General features: G+C 54.0%; 1 protein-coding gene across 1 annotated transcript in view; it reads right to left on the bottom strand.

The window, feature by feature from the left end:
* The window catches only part of LOC120046624 (hypoxia-inducible factor 1-alpha inhibitor-like), a 59,497-nt gene that overhangs the window by 5,775 nt on the left and 35,106 nt on the right, over window positions 1-18,616 (bottom strand). The window contains exons 6-7 of the mRNA XM_038992009.1: window positions 18,486-18,549; window positions 17,046-17,156 (exon numbers count right to left, since the gene is read on the bottom strand). Coding sequence (XP_038847937.1) covers window positions 17,046-17,156; window positions 18,486-18,549 — 175 coding nt within the window. The remainder of the gene's footprint in view (window positions 1-17,045; window positions 17,157-18,485; window positions 18,550-18,616) is intronic.

The raw sequence follows: 18,616 nt of genomic DNA, 5'->3' as shown, positions 1-18,616 counted from the left end.
TGACGCCGTCCATCCCTGTACCGCACCACATCCCCCTCTCACTCTTACCGTACCACATCCCCCCTTCCTCCATTCACTCTGTACCGTACCACATCCCCCCTTTCCTCAATTCACTCTGTACTGTACCACATCCCCCCTTCCTCCATTCACTCTGTACCGTACCACATCCCCCCTTCCTCCATTCACTCTGTACCGTACCACATCCTCCATTCACTCTGTATTGTACCACATCCCCCCCTTCCTCCATTCACTCTGTACTGTACCACATCCTCCATTCACTCTGTACCGTACCACATCCTCCATTCACTCTGTATTGTACCACATCCCCCCCTTCCTCCATTCACTCTGTACTGTACCACATCCTCCATTCACTCTGTACCGTACCACATCCCCCCTTCCTCCATTCACTCTGTACTGTACTACATCCCCCTTCGTCCATTCACTCTGTACTGTACCACATCCCCCCTTCCTCCATTCACTCTGTACTGTACTACATCCCCCTTCGTCCATTCACTCTGTACCGTACCACACCCCCCCTTCCTCCATTCACTCTGTACTGTACCACATCCCCCCCTTCCTCCATTCACTCTGTACTGTACCACATCCTCCATTCACTCTGTACCGTACCACATCCCCCCCTTCCTCCATTCACTCTGTACTGTACCACATCCCCCCCTTCCTCCATTCACTCTGTACTGTACCACATCCCCCCTTCCTCCATTCACTCTGTACTGTACCACATCCCCCTTTGTCCATTCACTCTGTACTGTACCACATCCCCCTCTCCTCACCTTACCTACCACATCCCCTTCCCATTCACTCTGTACCGTACCACACCCCCCTTCCTCCATCACTCTGTACCGTACCACACCCCCCTTCCTCCATTCACTCTGTACTGTACCACATCCCCCCCTTCCTCCATTCACTCTGTACCGTACCACACCCCCCCTTCCTCCATTCACTCTGTACCGTACCACACCCCCTTCCTCCATTCACTCTGTACCGTACCAAATCCCCCCTTCCTCCATTCACTCTGTACCGTACCACATCCCCCTTCACCTGTACCGTACACATCCCCCCTCCTCCATTCACTCTGTACCGTACCACATCCCCCCTTCCTCCATTCACTCTGTACCGATTAACATCATCCCCCCTTCCTCCATTCACTCTGTACCTGCTACCACATCCCCCCTTCCTCCATTCACTCTGTACCGTACCACATCCCCCCTTCCTCCATTCACTCTGTACCGTACCCACATCCCCCCTTCCTCCATTCACTCTGTACCGTACCACTCCCCCCCCCTCCATTCACTCTGTACTCGTACCACATCCCCCCTCCTCCATTCACTCTGTACCGTACCACTCCCCCCTTCTCCATTCACTCTGTACTGTACCACATCCCCCTTCCTCCATTCACTCTGTACCGTACCACATCCCCCTTCCTCCATTCACTCTGTACCGTACCACTCCCCCCTTCCTCCATTCACTCTGTACGTACCACATCCCCCCTTCCTCCATTCACTCTGTACCGTACCACTTCCCCCCTCCTCCATTCACTCTGTACTGTACCACATCCCCCCTTCCTCCATTCACTCTGTTACCGTACCACATCCCCCCCTTCCTCCATTCACTCTGTACCGTACCACATCCCCCATTCACTCTGTACCGTACCACATCCCCCCTTCCTCCATTCACTCTGTACCACACCCCCCTTCGTCCATTCACTCTGTACTGTACCACACCCCCTTCTCCATTCACTCTGTACCGTACCACCCCCCCCTTCCCATCACTCTGTACTGTACCACATCCCCCCTTCCCCTTCACTCTGTACCGTACCACACCCCCCTTCCCCATCACCCGTACCTACCACATTCCCCCTTCCTCCATTCACTCTGTACTGTAACACATCCCCCCTTCCTCCATTCACTCTGTACCGTACCACATCCCCCCTTCCTCCATTCACTCTGTACTGTACCACATCCCCCCTTCCTCCATTCACTCTGTACCACATCCCCCCTTCCTCCATTCACTCTGTACCGTACCACACCCCCCCCCCTTCACTCTGTACCGTACCACATCCCCTTTCGTCCATTCACTCTGTACCGTACCACACCCCCTTCCTCCATTCACTCTGTACCGTACCACATCCCCTTCCTCCATTCACTCTGTACCGTACCACACCCCTTTCGTCCATTCACTCTGTACTGTACCACATCCCCCCTTCCTCCATTCACTCTGTACCGTACCACATCCCCCCTCCCCCCCATCCACTCTGTACCGTACCACATCCCCCCTTCCTCCATTCACTCTTGTACCGTTACCACATCCCCCCCCCTCCTCCATTCACTCTGTACCGTACCACATCCCCCCCTCCTCCATTCACTCTGTACCGTACCACATCCCCCTTCCTCCATTCACTCTGTACCGTACCACTTCCCCCCCTTCCTCCATTCACTCTGTACTGCGTACCACATCCCCCCTTCCTCCATTCACTCGTACCGTACACAATCCCCCTTCCTCCATTCACTCTGTACTGACCACATCCCCCCTTCCTCCATTCACTCTGTACCGTACACATCCCCCCCCCTTCCTCCATTCACTCTGTACCGTACCACATCCCCCCCCTTCCTCCATTCACTCTGTACGTACCACATCCCCTTTCGTCCATTACTCTGTACTGACCACATCCCCCCTTCCTCCATTCACTCTGTACCGTACCACATCCCCTCCTCACTCTGTACCGTACCACATCCCCCCTTCCTCCATTCACTCTGTACCGTACCACATCCCCCTTCCTCATTCACTCTGTACCGTACCATATCCCCCCTTCCTCCATTCACTCTGTACTGTACCACATCCCCCCCTTCCTCCATTCACTCTGTACCGTACCACATCCCCCCCTTCCTCATTCACTCTGTACCGTACCACATCCCCCTTCCTCCATTCACTCTGTACGTACCACTTCCCCCCCTTCCTCCATTCACTCTGTACTGTACCACATCCTCCATTCACTCTGTACCGTACCACTTCACCCCCCTTCCTCCATTCACTCTGTACTGTACCACATCCTCCATTCACTCTGTACCGTACCACATCCCCCCTTCCTCCATTCACTCTGTACCGTAACCCCCTTCCCCCTTCCTCCATCATTCTGTACGTACCACATCCCCCCTTCCTCCATTCACTCTGTACCGTACCACACCCCCCCTTCCTCCATTCACTCTGTACTGTACCACATCCCCCCCTCCTCCATTCACTCGTACCGTTACCACATCCCCCCTTCCTCCATTCACTCTGTACCGTACCACATCCCGTCACTCTGTACCGTACCACACCCCCCCCTTCTCCACACTCTGTACCACCACTCCCCCCCTTCGTCCATTCACTCTGTACTGTACCACACCCCCTTCGTCCATTCACTCTGTACCGTACCACACCCCCCCCTTCACTCTGTCCGTACCACATCCCCTTTCGTCCATTCACTCTGTACCGTACCACACCCCCTTCCTCCATTCACTCTGTACGTACCACATCCCCCTTCCTCCATTCACTCTGTACCGTACCACACCCCCTTTCGTCCATTCACTCTGTACTGTACCACATCCCCCCTTCCTCCATTCACTCTGTACCGTACCACATCCCCCCTCCTCCATTCACTCTGTACCGTACCACATCCCCCCTTCCTCCATTCACTCTGTACCGTACCACATCCCCCCCTTCCTCATTCACTCTGTACCGTACCACATCCCCTTCCTCCATTCTTGTACCGTACCACTTCCCCCCTTCCTCCATTCACTCTGTACTGTACCACATCCCCCTCCTCCCCATTCACTCTGTACCCCGTACACATCCCTGTCACTCTGTACCTACCACACCCCCCTTCCTCCATTCACTCTGTACCACACCCCCCTTCCGTCCATTCACTCTGTAGTACCACATCCCCCTCCTCCATTCACTCTGTACTGTACCACACCCCCTTCGTCCATTCATCTGTCCGTACCACATCCCCCTTCCTCCATTCACTCTGTACGTACCACCCCCCTTCCTCCATTCACTCTGTACCGTACCACATCCCCCTTCCTCCATTCACTCTGTACCGTACCGCACCACCCCCCCCCTTCCCCATTCACTCTGTACCGTACCACATCCCCCTTCCCCATTCACTCTGTACCGTTACCCACACCTCCCTTCGTCCATTCACTCTGTACCGTCCACACTCCCTTCGTCCATTCACTCTGTACCGTACCACACTCCCTTCGTCCATTCACTCTGTACCGTACCACACCTCCCTTGTCCATTCACTCTCTACTGTACACACCTCCCTTGTCCATTCACTCTGTACCGTACCACACCTCCCTTCGTCCATTCACTCTGACCGTACCACACATCCCTTCGTCCATTCACTCTCTACGTACACACCTCCCTTCGTCCATTCACTCTGTACCGTACCACACCTCCCTTCCGTCATCACTCTCTATGTACCACAACCCCCTTCCTCCATTCACTCTGTACCGTACCACATCCCCCTTCCTCCATTCACTCTGTACGTACCACACCCCCTTCTCCATTCACTCTGTACCGTACCACATCCCCCTTCCTCCATTCACTCTGTACCGTACCGTACACACCCCCCCTTCCCCCATTCACTCTGTACCGTACCACATCCCCCTTCCTCCATTCACTCGTACCGTACCACACCCTTCGTCCATTCACTCTGTACCGTACCACACCTCCCTTCGTCCATTCACTCTGTACCGTACCACACCTCCCTTCGTCCATTCACTCTGTACCGTACCACACCTCCCTTCGTCCATTCACTCTCTACTGTACCACACCTCCCTTCGTCCATCACTCACTGTACCGTACCACATCCTCCCTTCGTCCATTCACTCTGTACCGTACCACACCTCCCCTCTCTCCATTCCACTCTCTACTGTACCACATCCTCCCCTTCGTCCATTCACTCTGTACCGTACCACATCCCTCCCTTCGCTCCATTCACTCCTCTACTGTACCACACCTCCCTTCTCCATTCACTCTGTACCGTACCACACCCTCCCTTTTTCAGTTCCCCCCTCCATTCACTCTGTACCGTACCACATCCCCCTTCCTCCATTCACTCTGTACCGTACCACATCCCCCCTCTCCATTCACTCTGTACCGTACCACATCCCCCCTTCCTCCATTCACTCTGTACTGTACCACATCCCCCCCTTCCTTCCATTCACTCTGTACTGTACCACATCCCCCCTTCCTCCATTCACTCTGTACCGTACCACACCCCCCTCCTTCACGTCTGTACCGTACACACTCCATCCCTTTCGCCTCCATTCACTCTGTACGTACCACCCCCCCCCTTCCCCCATTCACTCTGTACTGTACACATCCCCCCCTTCCCCCTTCACTCTTCAGTACCCACATCCCCCCTTCCTCATTCACTCTGTACCGTACCACATCCCCCTTCCTCCCATTCACTCTGTACTGTGTACCACATCCCCCCTTCCTCCATTCACTCTGTACCGTACCACATCCCCCCTTCCTCCATTCACTCTGTACTGTACCACATCCCCCTTCTCCATTCACTCTGTACTGTACCACATCCCCCCTTCCTCCATTCACTCTGTACCGTACCACACCCCCCCCCATTCACTCTGTACCGTACCACATCCCCCCTTTGTTCCATTCACTCTGTACCGTACCACACCCCCCTTCCTCCATTCACTCTGCACCGTACCACATCCCCCCCCCTCCATTCACTCTGTACCGTACCACATCCCCCCTTCCTCCATTCACTCTGTACCGTACCACATCCCCCCCCTCCTCCATTCACTTGTACCGTACCACATCCCCCCTCCTCCATTCACTCTGTACCGTACCACATCCCCCTTCCTCCATCACTCTGTACCGTACCACTTCCCCCCCTTCCTCCATTCACTCTGTACTGGTACCACATCCCCCTTCCTCCATTCACTCTGTACCGTACCACATCCCCCTTCCTCCATTCACTCTGTACTGTACCACATCCCCTTCTCCATTCACTCTGTACGTACACATCCCCCCCCTTCCTCCATTCACTCTGTACCGTACACATCCCCCCCTTCCTCCATTCACTCTGTACGTACCACACCCCCTTTCGTCCATTGTCACTCTGTACTGTACCACATCCCCCCTTCCTCCATTCACTCTGTACCGTACCACATCCCCCCTTCACTCTGTACCGTACCACATCCCCCCTTCCTCCATTCACTCTGTACCGTACCACATCCCCCTTCCTCCATCACTCTGTACCGTACCACATCCCCCCTTCCTCCATTCACTCTGTACTGTACCACATCCCCCCTTCCTCCATTCACTCTGTACCGTACCACATCCCCCCCTTCCTCCATTCACTCTGTACCGTACCACATCCCCCCTTCCTCCATTCACTCTGTACCGTACCACTTCCCCCCCTTCCTCCATTCACTCTGTACTGTACCACATCCCCCCTTCCTCCATTCACTCTGTACCGTACCACTTCCCCCCCTTCCTCCATTCACTCTGTACTGTACCACATCCCCCCCTTCCTCCATTCACTCTGTACCGTACCACATCCCCCCTTCCTCCATTCACTCTGTACCGTACCACTTCCCCCCTTCCTCCATTCATTCTGTACTGTACCACATCCCCCCTTCCTCCATTCACTCTGTACCGTACCACTTCCCCCCCTTCCTCCATTCACTCTGTACTGTACCACATCCCCCCTTCCTCCATTCACTCTGTACCGTACCACATCCCCCCTTCCTCCATTCACTCTGTACCGTACCACATCCCCGTCACTCTGTACCGTACCACACCCCCCCCTTCCTCCATTCACTCTGTACCACACCCCCCTTCGTCCATTCACTCTGTACTGTACCACACCCCCCTTCGTCCATTCACTCTGTACCGTACCACACCCCCCCCCTTCACTCTGTACCGTACCACATCCCCTTTCGTCCATTCACTCTGTACCGTACCACACCCCCTTCCTCCATTCACTCTGTACCGTACCACATCCCCCTTCCTCCATTCACTCTGTACCGTACCACACCCCCTTTCGTCCATTCACTCTGTACTGTACCACATCCCCCCTTCCTCCATTCACTCTGTACCGTACCACATCCCCCCCTCCTCCATTCACTCTGTACCGTACCACATCCCCCCTTCCTCCATTCACTCTGTACCGTACCACATCCCCCCCTTCCTCCATTCACTCTGTACCGTACCACATCCCCCCTTCCTCCATTCACTCTGTACCGTACCACTTCCCCCCCTTCCTCCATTCACTCTGTACTGTACCACATCCCCCCTTCCTCCATTCACTCTGTACCGTACCACATCCCTGTCACTCTGTACCGTACCACACCCCCCCTTCCTCCATTCACTCTGTACCACACCCCCCTTCGTCCATTCACTCTGTACCGTACCACATCCCCCTTCCTCCATTCACTCTGTACTGTACCACACCCCCCTTCGTCCATTCACTCTGTACCGTACCACATCCCCCTTCCTCCATTCACTCTGTACTGTACCACACCCCCCTTCCTCCATTCACTCTGTACCGTACCACATCCCCCTTCCTCCATTCACTCTGTACCGTACCGTACCACCCCTCCCCTTCCCCATTCACTCTGTACCGTACCACATCCCCCCTTCCCCCATTCACTCTGTACCGTACCACACCTCCCTTCGTCCATTCACTCTGTACCGTACCACACCTCCCTTCGTCCATTCACTCTGTACCGTACCACACCTCCCTTCGTCCATTCACTCTGTACCGTACCACACCTCCCTTCGTCCATTCACTCTCTACTGTACCACACCTCCCTTCGTCCATTCACTCTGTACCGTACCACACCTCCCTTCGTCCATTCACTCTGTACCGTACCACACCTCCCTTCGTCCATTCACTCTCTACTGTACCACACCTCCCTTCGTCCATTCACTCTGTACCGTACCACACCTCCCTTCGTCCATTCACTCTCTACTGTACCACACCTCCCTTCGTCCATTCACTCTGTACCGTACCACATCCCCCTTCCTCCATTCACTCTGTACTGTACCACACCCCCCTTCCTCCATTCACTCTGTACCGTACCACATCCCCCTTCCTCCATTCACTCTGTACCGTACCGTACCACACCCCCCCTTCCCCCCATTCACTCTGTACCGTACCACATCCCCCCTTCCCCCATTCACTCTGTACCGTACCACACCTCCCTTCGTCCATTCACTCTGTACCGTACCACACCTCCCTTCGTCCATTCACTCTGTACCGTACCACACCTCCCTTCGTCCATTCACTCTGTACCGTACCACACCTCCCTTCGTCCATTCACTCTCTACTGTACCACACCTCCCTTCGTCCATTCACTCTGTACCGTACCACACCTCCCTTCGTCCATTCACTCTGTACCGTACCACACCTCCCTTCGTCCATTCACTCTCTACTGTACCACACCTCCCTTCGTCCATTCACTCTGTACCGTACCACACCTCCCTTCGTCCATTCACTCTCTACTGTACCACACCTCCCTTCGTCCATTCACTCTGTACCGTACCACACCTCCCTTCGTCCATTCACTCTGTACCGTACCACATCCCCCCTTCCTCCATTCACTCTGTACCGTACCACATCCCCCCTTCCTCCATTCACTCTGTACCGTACCACATCCCCCCTTCCTCCATTCACTCTGTACTGTACCACATCCCCCCCTTCCTCCATTCACTCTGTACTGTACCACATCCCCCCTTCCTCCATTCACTCTGTACCGTACCACACCCCCCCCTTCACTCTGTACCGTACCACATCCCCTTTCGTCCATTCACTCTGTACCGTACCACCCCCCCCCTTCCCCCATTCACTCTGTACTGTACTACATCCCCCCCTTCCTCCCTTCACTCTGTACCGTACCACATCCCCCCTTCCTCCATTCACTCTGTACCGTACCACATCCCCCTTCCTCCATTCACTCTGTACTGTACCACATCCCCCCTTCCTCCATTCACTCTGTACCGTACCACATCCCCCCTTCCTCCATTCACTCTGTACTGTACCACATCCCCCCCTTCCTCCATTCACTCTGTACTGTACCACATCCCCCCTTCCTCCATTCACTCTGTACCGTACCACACCCCCCCCTTCACTCTGTACCGTACCACATCCCCTTTCGTCCATTCACTCTGTACCGTACCACACCCCCTTCCTCCATTCACTCTGTACCGTACCACATCCCCCTTCCTCCATTCACTCTGTACCGTACCACACCCCCTTTCGTCCATTCACTCTGTACTGTACCACATCCCCCCTTCCTCCATTCACTCTGTACCGTACCACATCCCCCCCTCCTCCATTCACTCTGTACCGTACCACATCCCCCCTTCCTCCATTCACTCTGTACCGTACCACATCCCCCCCCTTCCTCCATTCACTCTGTACCGTACCACATCCCCCCCTCCTCCATTCACTCTGTACCGTACCACATCCCCCCTTCCTCCATTCACTCTGTACCGTACCACTTCCCCCCCTTCCTCCATTCACTCTGTACTGTACCACATCCCCCCTTCCTCCATTCACTCTGTACCGTACCACATCCCCCTTCCTCCATTCACTCTGTACTGTACCACATCCCCCCTTCCTCCATTCACTCTGTACTGTACCACATCCCCCCCCTTCCTCCATTCACTCTGTACCGTACCACATCCCCCCCCTTCCTCCATTCACTCTGTACCGTACCACACCCCCTTTCGTCCATTCACTCTGTACTGTACCACATCCCCCCTTCCTCCATTCACTCTGTACCGTACCACATCCCCCCTTCACTCTGTACCGTACCACATCCCCCCTTCCTCCATTCACTCTGTACCGTACCACATCCCCCCTTCCTCCATTCACTCTGTACCGTACCATATCCCCCCTTCCTCCATTCACTCTGTACCGTACCACATCCCCCCTTCCTCCATTCACTCTGTACCGTACCACATCCCCCCCTTCCTCCATTCACTCTGTACCGTACCACATCCCCCCTTCCTCCATTCACTCTGTACCGTACCACTTCCCCCCCTTCCTCCATTCACTCTGTACTGTACCACATCCCCCCTTCCTCCATTCACTCTGTACCGTACCACTTCCCCCCCTTCCTCCATTCACTCTGTACTGTACCACATCCCCCCTTCCTCCATTCACTCTGTACCGTACCACATCCCCCCTTCCTCCATTCACTCTGTACCGTACCACTTCCCCCCTTCCTCCATTCATTCTGTACTGTACCACATCCCCCCTTCCTCCATTCACTCTGTACCGTACCACTTCCCCCCCTTCCTCCATTCACTCTGTACTGTACCACATCCCCCCTTCCTCCATTCACTCTGTACCGTACCACATCCCCCCTTCCTCCATTCACTCTGTACCGTACCACATCCCCGTCACTCTGTACCGTACCACACCCCCCCCTTCCTCCATTCACTCTGTACCACACCCCCCTTCGTCCATTCACTCTGTACTGTACCACACCCCCCTTCGTCCATTCACTCTGTACCGTACCACACCCCCCCCTTCACTCTGTACCGTACCACATCCCCTTTCGTCCATTCACTCTGTACCGTACCACACCCCCTTCCTCCATTCACTCTGTACCGTACCACATCCCCCTTCCTCCATTCACTCTGTACCGTACCACACCCCCTTTCGTCCATTCACTCTGTACTGTACCACATCCCCCCTTCCTCCATTCACTCTGTACCGTACCACATCCCCCCCTCCTCCATTCACTCTGTACCGTACCACATCCCCCCTTCCTCCATTCACTCTGTACCGTACCACATCCCCCCCTTCCTCCATTCACTCTGTACCGTACCACATCCCCCCTTCCTCCATTCACTCTGTACCGTACCACTTCCCCCCCTTCCTCCATTCACTCTGTACTGTACCACATCCCCCCTTCCTCCATTCACTCTGTACCGTACCACATCCCTGTCACTCTGTACCGTACCACACCCCCCCTTCCTCCATTCACTCTGTACCACACCCCCCTTCGTCCATTCACTCTGTACCGTACCACATCCCCCTTCCTCCATTCACTCTGTACTGTACCACACCCCCCTTCGTCCATTCACTCTGTACCGTACCACACCCCCCTTCCTCCATTCACTCTGTACCGTACCACATCCCCCTTCCTCCATTCACTCTGTACCGTACCGTACCACACCCCCCCTTCCCCCATTCACTCTGTACCGTACCACATCCCCCCTTCCCCCATTCACTCTGTACCGTACCACACCTCCCTTCGTCCATTCACTCTGTACCGTACCACACCTCCCTTCGTCCATTCACTCTGTACCGTACCACACCTCCCTTCGTCCATTCACTCTGTACCGTACCACACCTCCCTTCGTCCATTCACTCTCTACTGTACCACACCTCCCTTCGTCCATTCACTCTGTACCGTACCAAACCTCCCTTCGTCCATTCACTCTGTACCGTACCACACCTCCCTTCGTCCATTCACTCTCTACTGTACCACACCTCCCTTCGTCCATTCACTCTGTACCGTACCACACCTCCCTTCGTCCATTCACTCTCTACTGTACCACACCTCCCTTCGTCCATTCACTCTGTACCGTACCACATCCCCCTTCCTCCATTCACTCTGTACTGTACCACACCCCCCTTCCTCCATTCACTCTGTACCGTACCACATCCCCCTTCCTCCATTCACTCTGTACCGTACCGTACCACACCCCCCCTTCCCCCATTCACTCTGTACCGTACCACATCCCCCCTTCCCCCATTCACTCTGTACCGTACCACACCTCCCTTCGTCCATTCACTCTGTACCGTACCACACCTCCCTTCGTCCATTCACTCTGTACCGTACCACACCTCCCTTCGTCCATTCACTCTGTACCGTACCACACCTCCCTTCGTCCATTCACTCTCTACTGTACCACACCTCCCTTCGTCCATTCACTCTGTACCGTACCACACCTCCCTTCGTCCATTCACTCTGTACCGTACCACACCTCCCTTCGTCCATTCACTCTCTACTGTACCACACCTCCCTTCGTCCATTCACTCTGTACCGTACCACACCTCCCTTCGTCCATTCACTCTCTACTGTACCACACCTCCCTTCGTCCATTCACTCTGTACCGTACCACACCTCCCTTCGTCCATTCACTCTGTACCGTACCACATCCCCCCTTCCTCCATTCACTCTGTACCGTACCACATCCCCCCTTCCTCCATTCACTCTGTACCGTACCACATCCCCCCTTCCTCCATTCACTCTGTACTGTACCACATCCCCCCCTTCCTCCATTCACTCTGTACTGTACCACATCCCCCCTTCCTCCATTCACTCTGTACCGTACCACACCCCCCCCTTCACTCTGTACCGTACCACATCCCCTTTCGTCCATTCACTCTGTACCGTACCACACCCCCTTCCTCCATTCACTCTGTACCGTACCACATCCCCCTTCACTCTGTACCGTACCACACCCCCTTTCGTCCATTCACTCTGTACTGTACCACATCCCCCCTTCCTCCATTCACTCTGTACCGTACCACTTCCCCCCCTTCCTCCATTCACTCTGTACTGTACCACATCCCCCCTTCCTCCATTCACTCTGTACCATACCACATCCCCCCTTCCTCCATTCACTCTGTACCGTACCACTTCCCCCCTTCCTCCATTCACTCTGTACTGTACCACATCCCCCCTTCCTCCATTCACTCTGTACTGTACCACATCCCCCCTTCCTCCATTCACTCTGTACCGTACCACTTCCCCCCCTTCCTCCATTCACTCTGTACTGTACCACATCCCCCCTTCCTCCATTCACTCTGTACCGTACCACATCCCCCCTTCCTCCATTCACTCTGTACCGTACCACATCCCCGTCACTCTGTACCGTACCACACCCCCCCCTTCCTCCATTCACTCTGTACCACACCCCCCTTCGTCCATTCACTCTGTACTGTACCACACCCCCCTTCGTCCATTCACTCTGTACCGTACCACCCCCCCCCTTCCCCCATTCACTCTGTACTGTACTACATCCCCCCCTTCCTCCCTTCACTCTGTACCGTACCACATCCCCCCCTTCCTCCATTCACTCTGTACCGTACCACATCCCCCTTCCTCCATTCACTCTGTACTGTACCACATCCCCCCTTCCTCCATTCACTCTGTACCGTACCACATCCCCCCTTCCTCCATTCACTCTGTACTGTACCACATCCCCCCCTTCCTCCATTCACTCTGTACTGTACCACATCCCCCCTTCCTCCATTCACTCTGTACCGTACCACACCCCCCCCTTCACTCTGTACCGTACCACATCCCCTTTCGTCCATTCACTCTGTACCGTACCACACCCCCTTCCTCCATTCACTCTGTACCGTACCACATCCCCCTTCCTCCATTCACTCTGTACCGTACCACACCCCCTTTCGTCCATTCACTCTGTACTGTACCACATCCCCCCTTCCTCCATTCACTCTGTACCGTACCACATCCCCCCCTCCTCCATTCACTCTGTACCGTACCACATCCCCCCTTCCTCCATTCACTCTGTACCGTACCACATCCCCCCCTTCCTCCATTCACTCTGTACCGTACCACATCCCCCCCTCCTCCATTCACTCTGTACCGTACCACATCCCCCCTTCCTCCATTCACTCTGTACCGTACCACTTCCCCCCCTTCCTCCATTCACTCTGTACTGTACCACATCCCCCCTTCCTCCATTCACTCTGTACCGTACCACATCCCTGTCACTCTGTACCGTACCACCCCCCCCTTCCTCCATTCACTCTGTACCACACCCCTCTTCGTCCATTCACTCTGTACCGTACCACATCCCCCTTCCTCCATTCACTCTGTACTGTACCACACCCCCCTTCGTCCATTCACTCTGTACCGTACCACATCCCCCTTCCTCCATTCACTCTGTACTGTACCACACCCCCCTTCCTCCATTCACTCTGTACCGTACCACATCCCCCTTCCTCCATTCACTCTGTACCGTACCGTACCACACCCCCCCTTCCCCCATTCACTCTGTACCGTACCACATCCCCCCTTCCCCCATTCACTCTGTACCGTACCACATCCCCCCTTCCCCCATTCACTCTGTACCGTACCACACCTCCCTTCGTCCATTCACTCTGTACCGTACCACACCTCCCTTCGTCCATTCACTCTGTACCGTACCACACCTCCCTTCGTCCATTCACTCTGTACCGTACCACACCTCCCTTCGTCCATTCACTCTCTACTGTACCACACCTCCCTTCGTCCATTCACTCTGTACCGTACCACACCTCCCTTCGTCCATTCACTCTGTACCGTACCACACCTCCCTTCGTCCATTCACTCTCTACTGTACCACACCTCCCTTCGTCCATTCACTCTGTACCGTACCACACCTCCCTTCGTCCATTCACTCTCTACTGTACCACACCTCCCTTCGTCCATTCACTCTGTACCGTACCACACCTCCCTTCGTCCATTCACTCTGTACCGTACCACACCTCCCTTCGTCCATTCACTCTGTACCGTACCACATCCCCCCTTCCTCCATTCACTCTGTACCGTACCACATCCCCCCTTCCTCCATTCACTCTGTACCGTACCACATCCCCCCTTCCTCCATTCACTCTGTACTGTACCACATCCCCCCCTTCCTCCATTCACTCTGTACTGTACCACATCCCCCCTTCCTCCATTCACTCTGTACCGTACCACACCCCCCCCCTTCACTCTGTACCGTACCACATCCCCTTTCGTCCATTCACTCTGTACCGTACCACACCCCCTTCCTCCATTCACTCTGTACCGTACCACATCCCCCTTCCTCCATTCACTCTGTACCGTACCACACCCCCTTTCGTCCATTCACTCTGTACTGTACCACATCCCCCCTTCCTCCATTCACTCTGTACCGTACCACATCCCCCCTTCCTCCATTCACTCTGTACCGTACCACATCCCCCCCTCCTCCATTCACTCTGTACCGTACCACATCCCCCCTTCCTCCATTCACTCTGTACCGTACCACATCCCCCCTTCCTCCATTCACTCTGTACCGTACCACATCCCCCCCTTCCTCCATTCACTCTGTACCGTACCACATCCCCCCCTCCTCCATTCACTCTGTACCGTACCACATCCCCCCTTCCTCCATTCACTCTGTACCGTACCACTTCCCCCCCTTCCTCCATTCACTCTGTACTGTACCACATCCCCCCTTCCTCCATTCACTCTGTACCGTACCACATCCCTGTCACTCTGTACCGTACCACACCCCCCCTTCCTCCATTCACTCTGTACCACACCCCCCTTCGTCCATTCACTCTGTACCGTACCACATCCCCCTTCCTCCATTCACTCTGTACTGTACCACACCCCCCTTCGTCCATTCACTCTGTACCGTACCACATCCCCCTTCCTCCATTCACTCTGTACTGTACCACACCCCCCTTCCTCCATTCACTCTGTACCGTACCACATCCCCCTTCCTCCATTCACTCTGTACCGTACCGTACCACACCCCCCCTTCCCCCATTCACTCTGTACCGTACCACATCCCCCCTTCCCCCATTCACTCTGTACCGTACCACACCTCCCTTCGTCCATTCACTCTGTACCGTACCACACCTCCCTTCGTCCATTCACTCTGTACCGTACCACACCTCCCTTCGTCCATTCACTCTGTACCGTACCACACCTCCCTTCGTCCATTCACTCTCTACTGTACCACACCTCCCTTCGTCCATTCACTCTGTACCGTACCACACCTCCCTTCGTCCATTCACTCTGTACCGTACCACACCTCCCTTCGTCCATTCACTCTCTACTGTACCACACCTCCCTTCGTCCATTCACTCTGTACCGTACCACACCTCCCTTCGTCCATTCACTCTCTACTGTACCACACCTCCCTTCGTCCATTCACTCTGTACCGTACCACACCTCCCTTCGTCCATTCACTCTGTACCGTACCACATCCCCCCTTCCTCCATTCAATCTGTACCGTACCACATCCCCCCTTCCTCCATTCACTCTGTACTGTACCACATCCCCCCTTCGTCCATTCACTCTGTACCGTACCACACCTCCCTTCGTCCATTCACTCTGTACCGTACCACACCTCCCTTCGTCCATTCACTCTCTACTGTACCACACCTCCCTTCGTCCATTCACTCTGTACCGTACCACACCTCCCTTCGTCCATTCACTCTCTACTGTACCACACCTCCCTTCGTCCATTCACTCTGTACCGTACCACACCTCCCTTCGTCCATTCACTCTGTACCGTACCACACCTCCCTTCGTCCATTCACTCTGTACCGTACCACATCCCCCCTTCCTCCATTCACTCTGTACCGTACCACATCCCCCCTTCCTCCATTCACTCTGTACCGTACCACATCCCCCCTTCGTCCATTCACTCTGTACCGTACCACATCCCCCCGTCACTCTGTACCGTACCACCCCCCCCTTCCTCCCTTCACTCTGTACTGTACCACACACCCCTTCGTCCATTCACTCTGTACCGTACCACATCCCCCCCCGTCACTCTGTACCGTACCACATCCCCCCTTCCTCCATTCACTATGTACCGTACCACAACACCCCTTCCTCCTCCTGCACTATTCCTACAGGACCAACTAAATACAGAGCAGCCAGATGTCATTAATTTGATGTCATGTTCTAGTTCTGGAACCAGCGAGAATCTTGGTACCTCAGAGCTGTGAAATCTCATTTGATGTTCTAGAAATGGTGTGACTCAGAATGACTCTGATGTAGTCACGTTCTAGTTCTGAAATCATTGGGTCGATGGGATCTTCAGTAGCCTGGTCCAGATATGTTTGTGCTTAGCTTTACCCAACTATGGCTGTCATGCCAGATATAACAACAACAGTCAGAGGTGTTGGCTTCAGCAGCACATACAGATACCAGGCTAGATCTCAAATAAATACTATCATAATATTCCACCCGTCTGTCCAGTTCCAGTACCTCGTGAGAGTCTCCCAGTGCCTCCCCCAGCATCTTCTCTATGTTTCTCATGATCGCCACCTTCTGATGGGCTCTCAATGGGTTTTCTATCCTCTTGGGCGTTGGCGCACCCTGGGGGAAAGATAGATCACATAGTAAGGACAGAACATGAGCTCAAATTCTATTTCTATGAGTAAGGATGTATCGAGGTGATCCAAGTTGATTTAAAATGACTAGTGAATACAGTGCATCCTGCTGAGTGAGAAATATATCCCTCAATGCAAAATGATTCATTTCACCAATATTTTGACTGTAATGCTGCCTCCTTCGGGGTGCCACAACATTTGTTGACATGAATGTAGTAAAGGTGATACTGTCAGTGATATGAGACAGGGTGACATATTTCAGTGAGTTCATACACAATATATCCAAAAGTATGTGGACAGCCACACCCGCTGCTGTCATGTGTATAAAATCGAGCACACAGCCATGCAATCTCCATAGACAAACATTGATAGTAGAATGGCCTTACTGAAGAGCTCAGTGACTTTCAACCTGTTCACCGTCATAGGATGCCACCTTTCCAACAAGTCAGTTCGTCAAATTTCTGTGCTGCTAGAGCTGCCCCGATCAACTGTAAGTGCTGTTATTGTGAAGTGGAAACGTCTTGGAACAACTACAGCTCAGCCGCAAAGTGGTAGGCTACACAAGCTCACAGAATGGGACCGCCAAGTGCTGAAGCACGTAGCGCATAAAAATGGTCTGTCCTCGGTTGCAACACACACTACCGAGTTCCAAACTGCCTCTGGATGCAACATCAGCACAAGAACTGGAGTGATGAATTACACTTCACCATCTGGCAGTCTGACAGACAAATCTGGGTTTTTGTGGATGCCAGGAGAACGCTACCTGCCACAATGTGTGGTGCCAACTGTAAAGTTTGGTGGAGGAATAATGGTCTGGGGCTGTTTGTCATGGTTTGGGCTAGACCCCTTAGTTCCAGTGAAGGGAAATCTTAACGCTCCAGCATACAATGACATTCTAGACAATTCTACGCTTCCAACTTTGGGGCAACAGTTTGGGGAAGACCCTTTTCTGTTTCAGCATTATAATGCCCCCATGCACAAAGCGAGGTCCATACAGAAATGGTTTGTCGAGACTAGTGCGGAAGAACTTGACTGGCCTGCATAGAGAACTGTCCTCAACCCCATCGAACACCTTTGGGATGAATTGGAACGACGACTGCGAGCCAGGCCTAATCGCCCAACATCAGTGCCCGACCTCACTAATGCTCTTGTGGCTGAATGGAAGCAAGTCCCCGCAGCAATGTTCCAACATCTAGTGGAACGCCTTCCCAGAAGAGTGGAGGCTGTTATAGCAGTAAAAGGGGGGACCAACTTTGACTTTGGAATGAGATGTTCGACGAGGAGATGTACACAAACTTTTGGTCATGTACTGTACCTTGTACCAGAAGTTGACAGTGATGGTCACGCCACCACTCAGCAGGGACTCAATGTGGTGCCACCTGAGTTAGCCGTGAAAAGAAAACAGAGCAGGATTAGCAGATCATTTACAATGTCACCAACAGGTCA

The sequence above is a fragment of the Salvelinus namaycush genome, chromosome 4, assembly GCF_016432855.1.
Source record: "Salvelinus namaycush isolate Seneca chromosome 4, SaNama_1.0, whole genome shotgun sequence".
Taxonomy (NCBI): Eukaryota; Metazoa; Chordata; class Actinopteri; order Salmoniformes; family Salmonidae; genus Salvelinus; species Salvelinus namaycush.
Note: the sequence above shows the minus strand (reverse complement) of the source record. Positions and strands in the feature narration are given on the sequence as shown.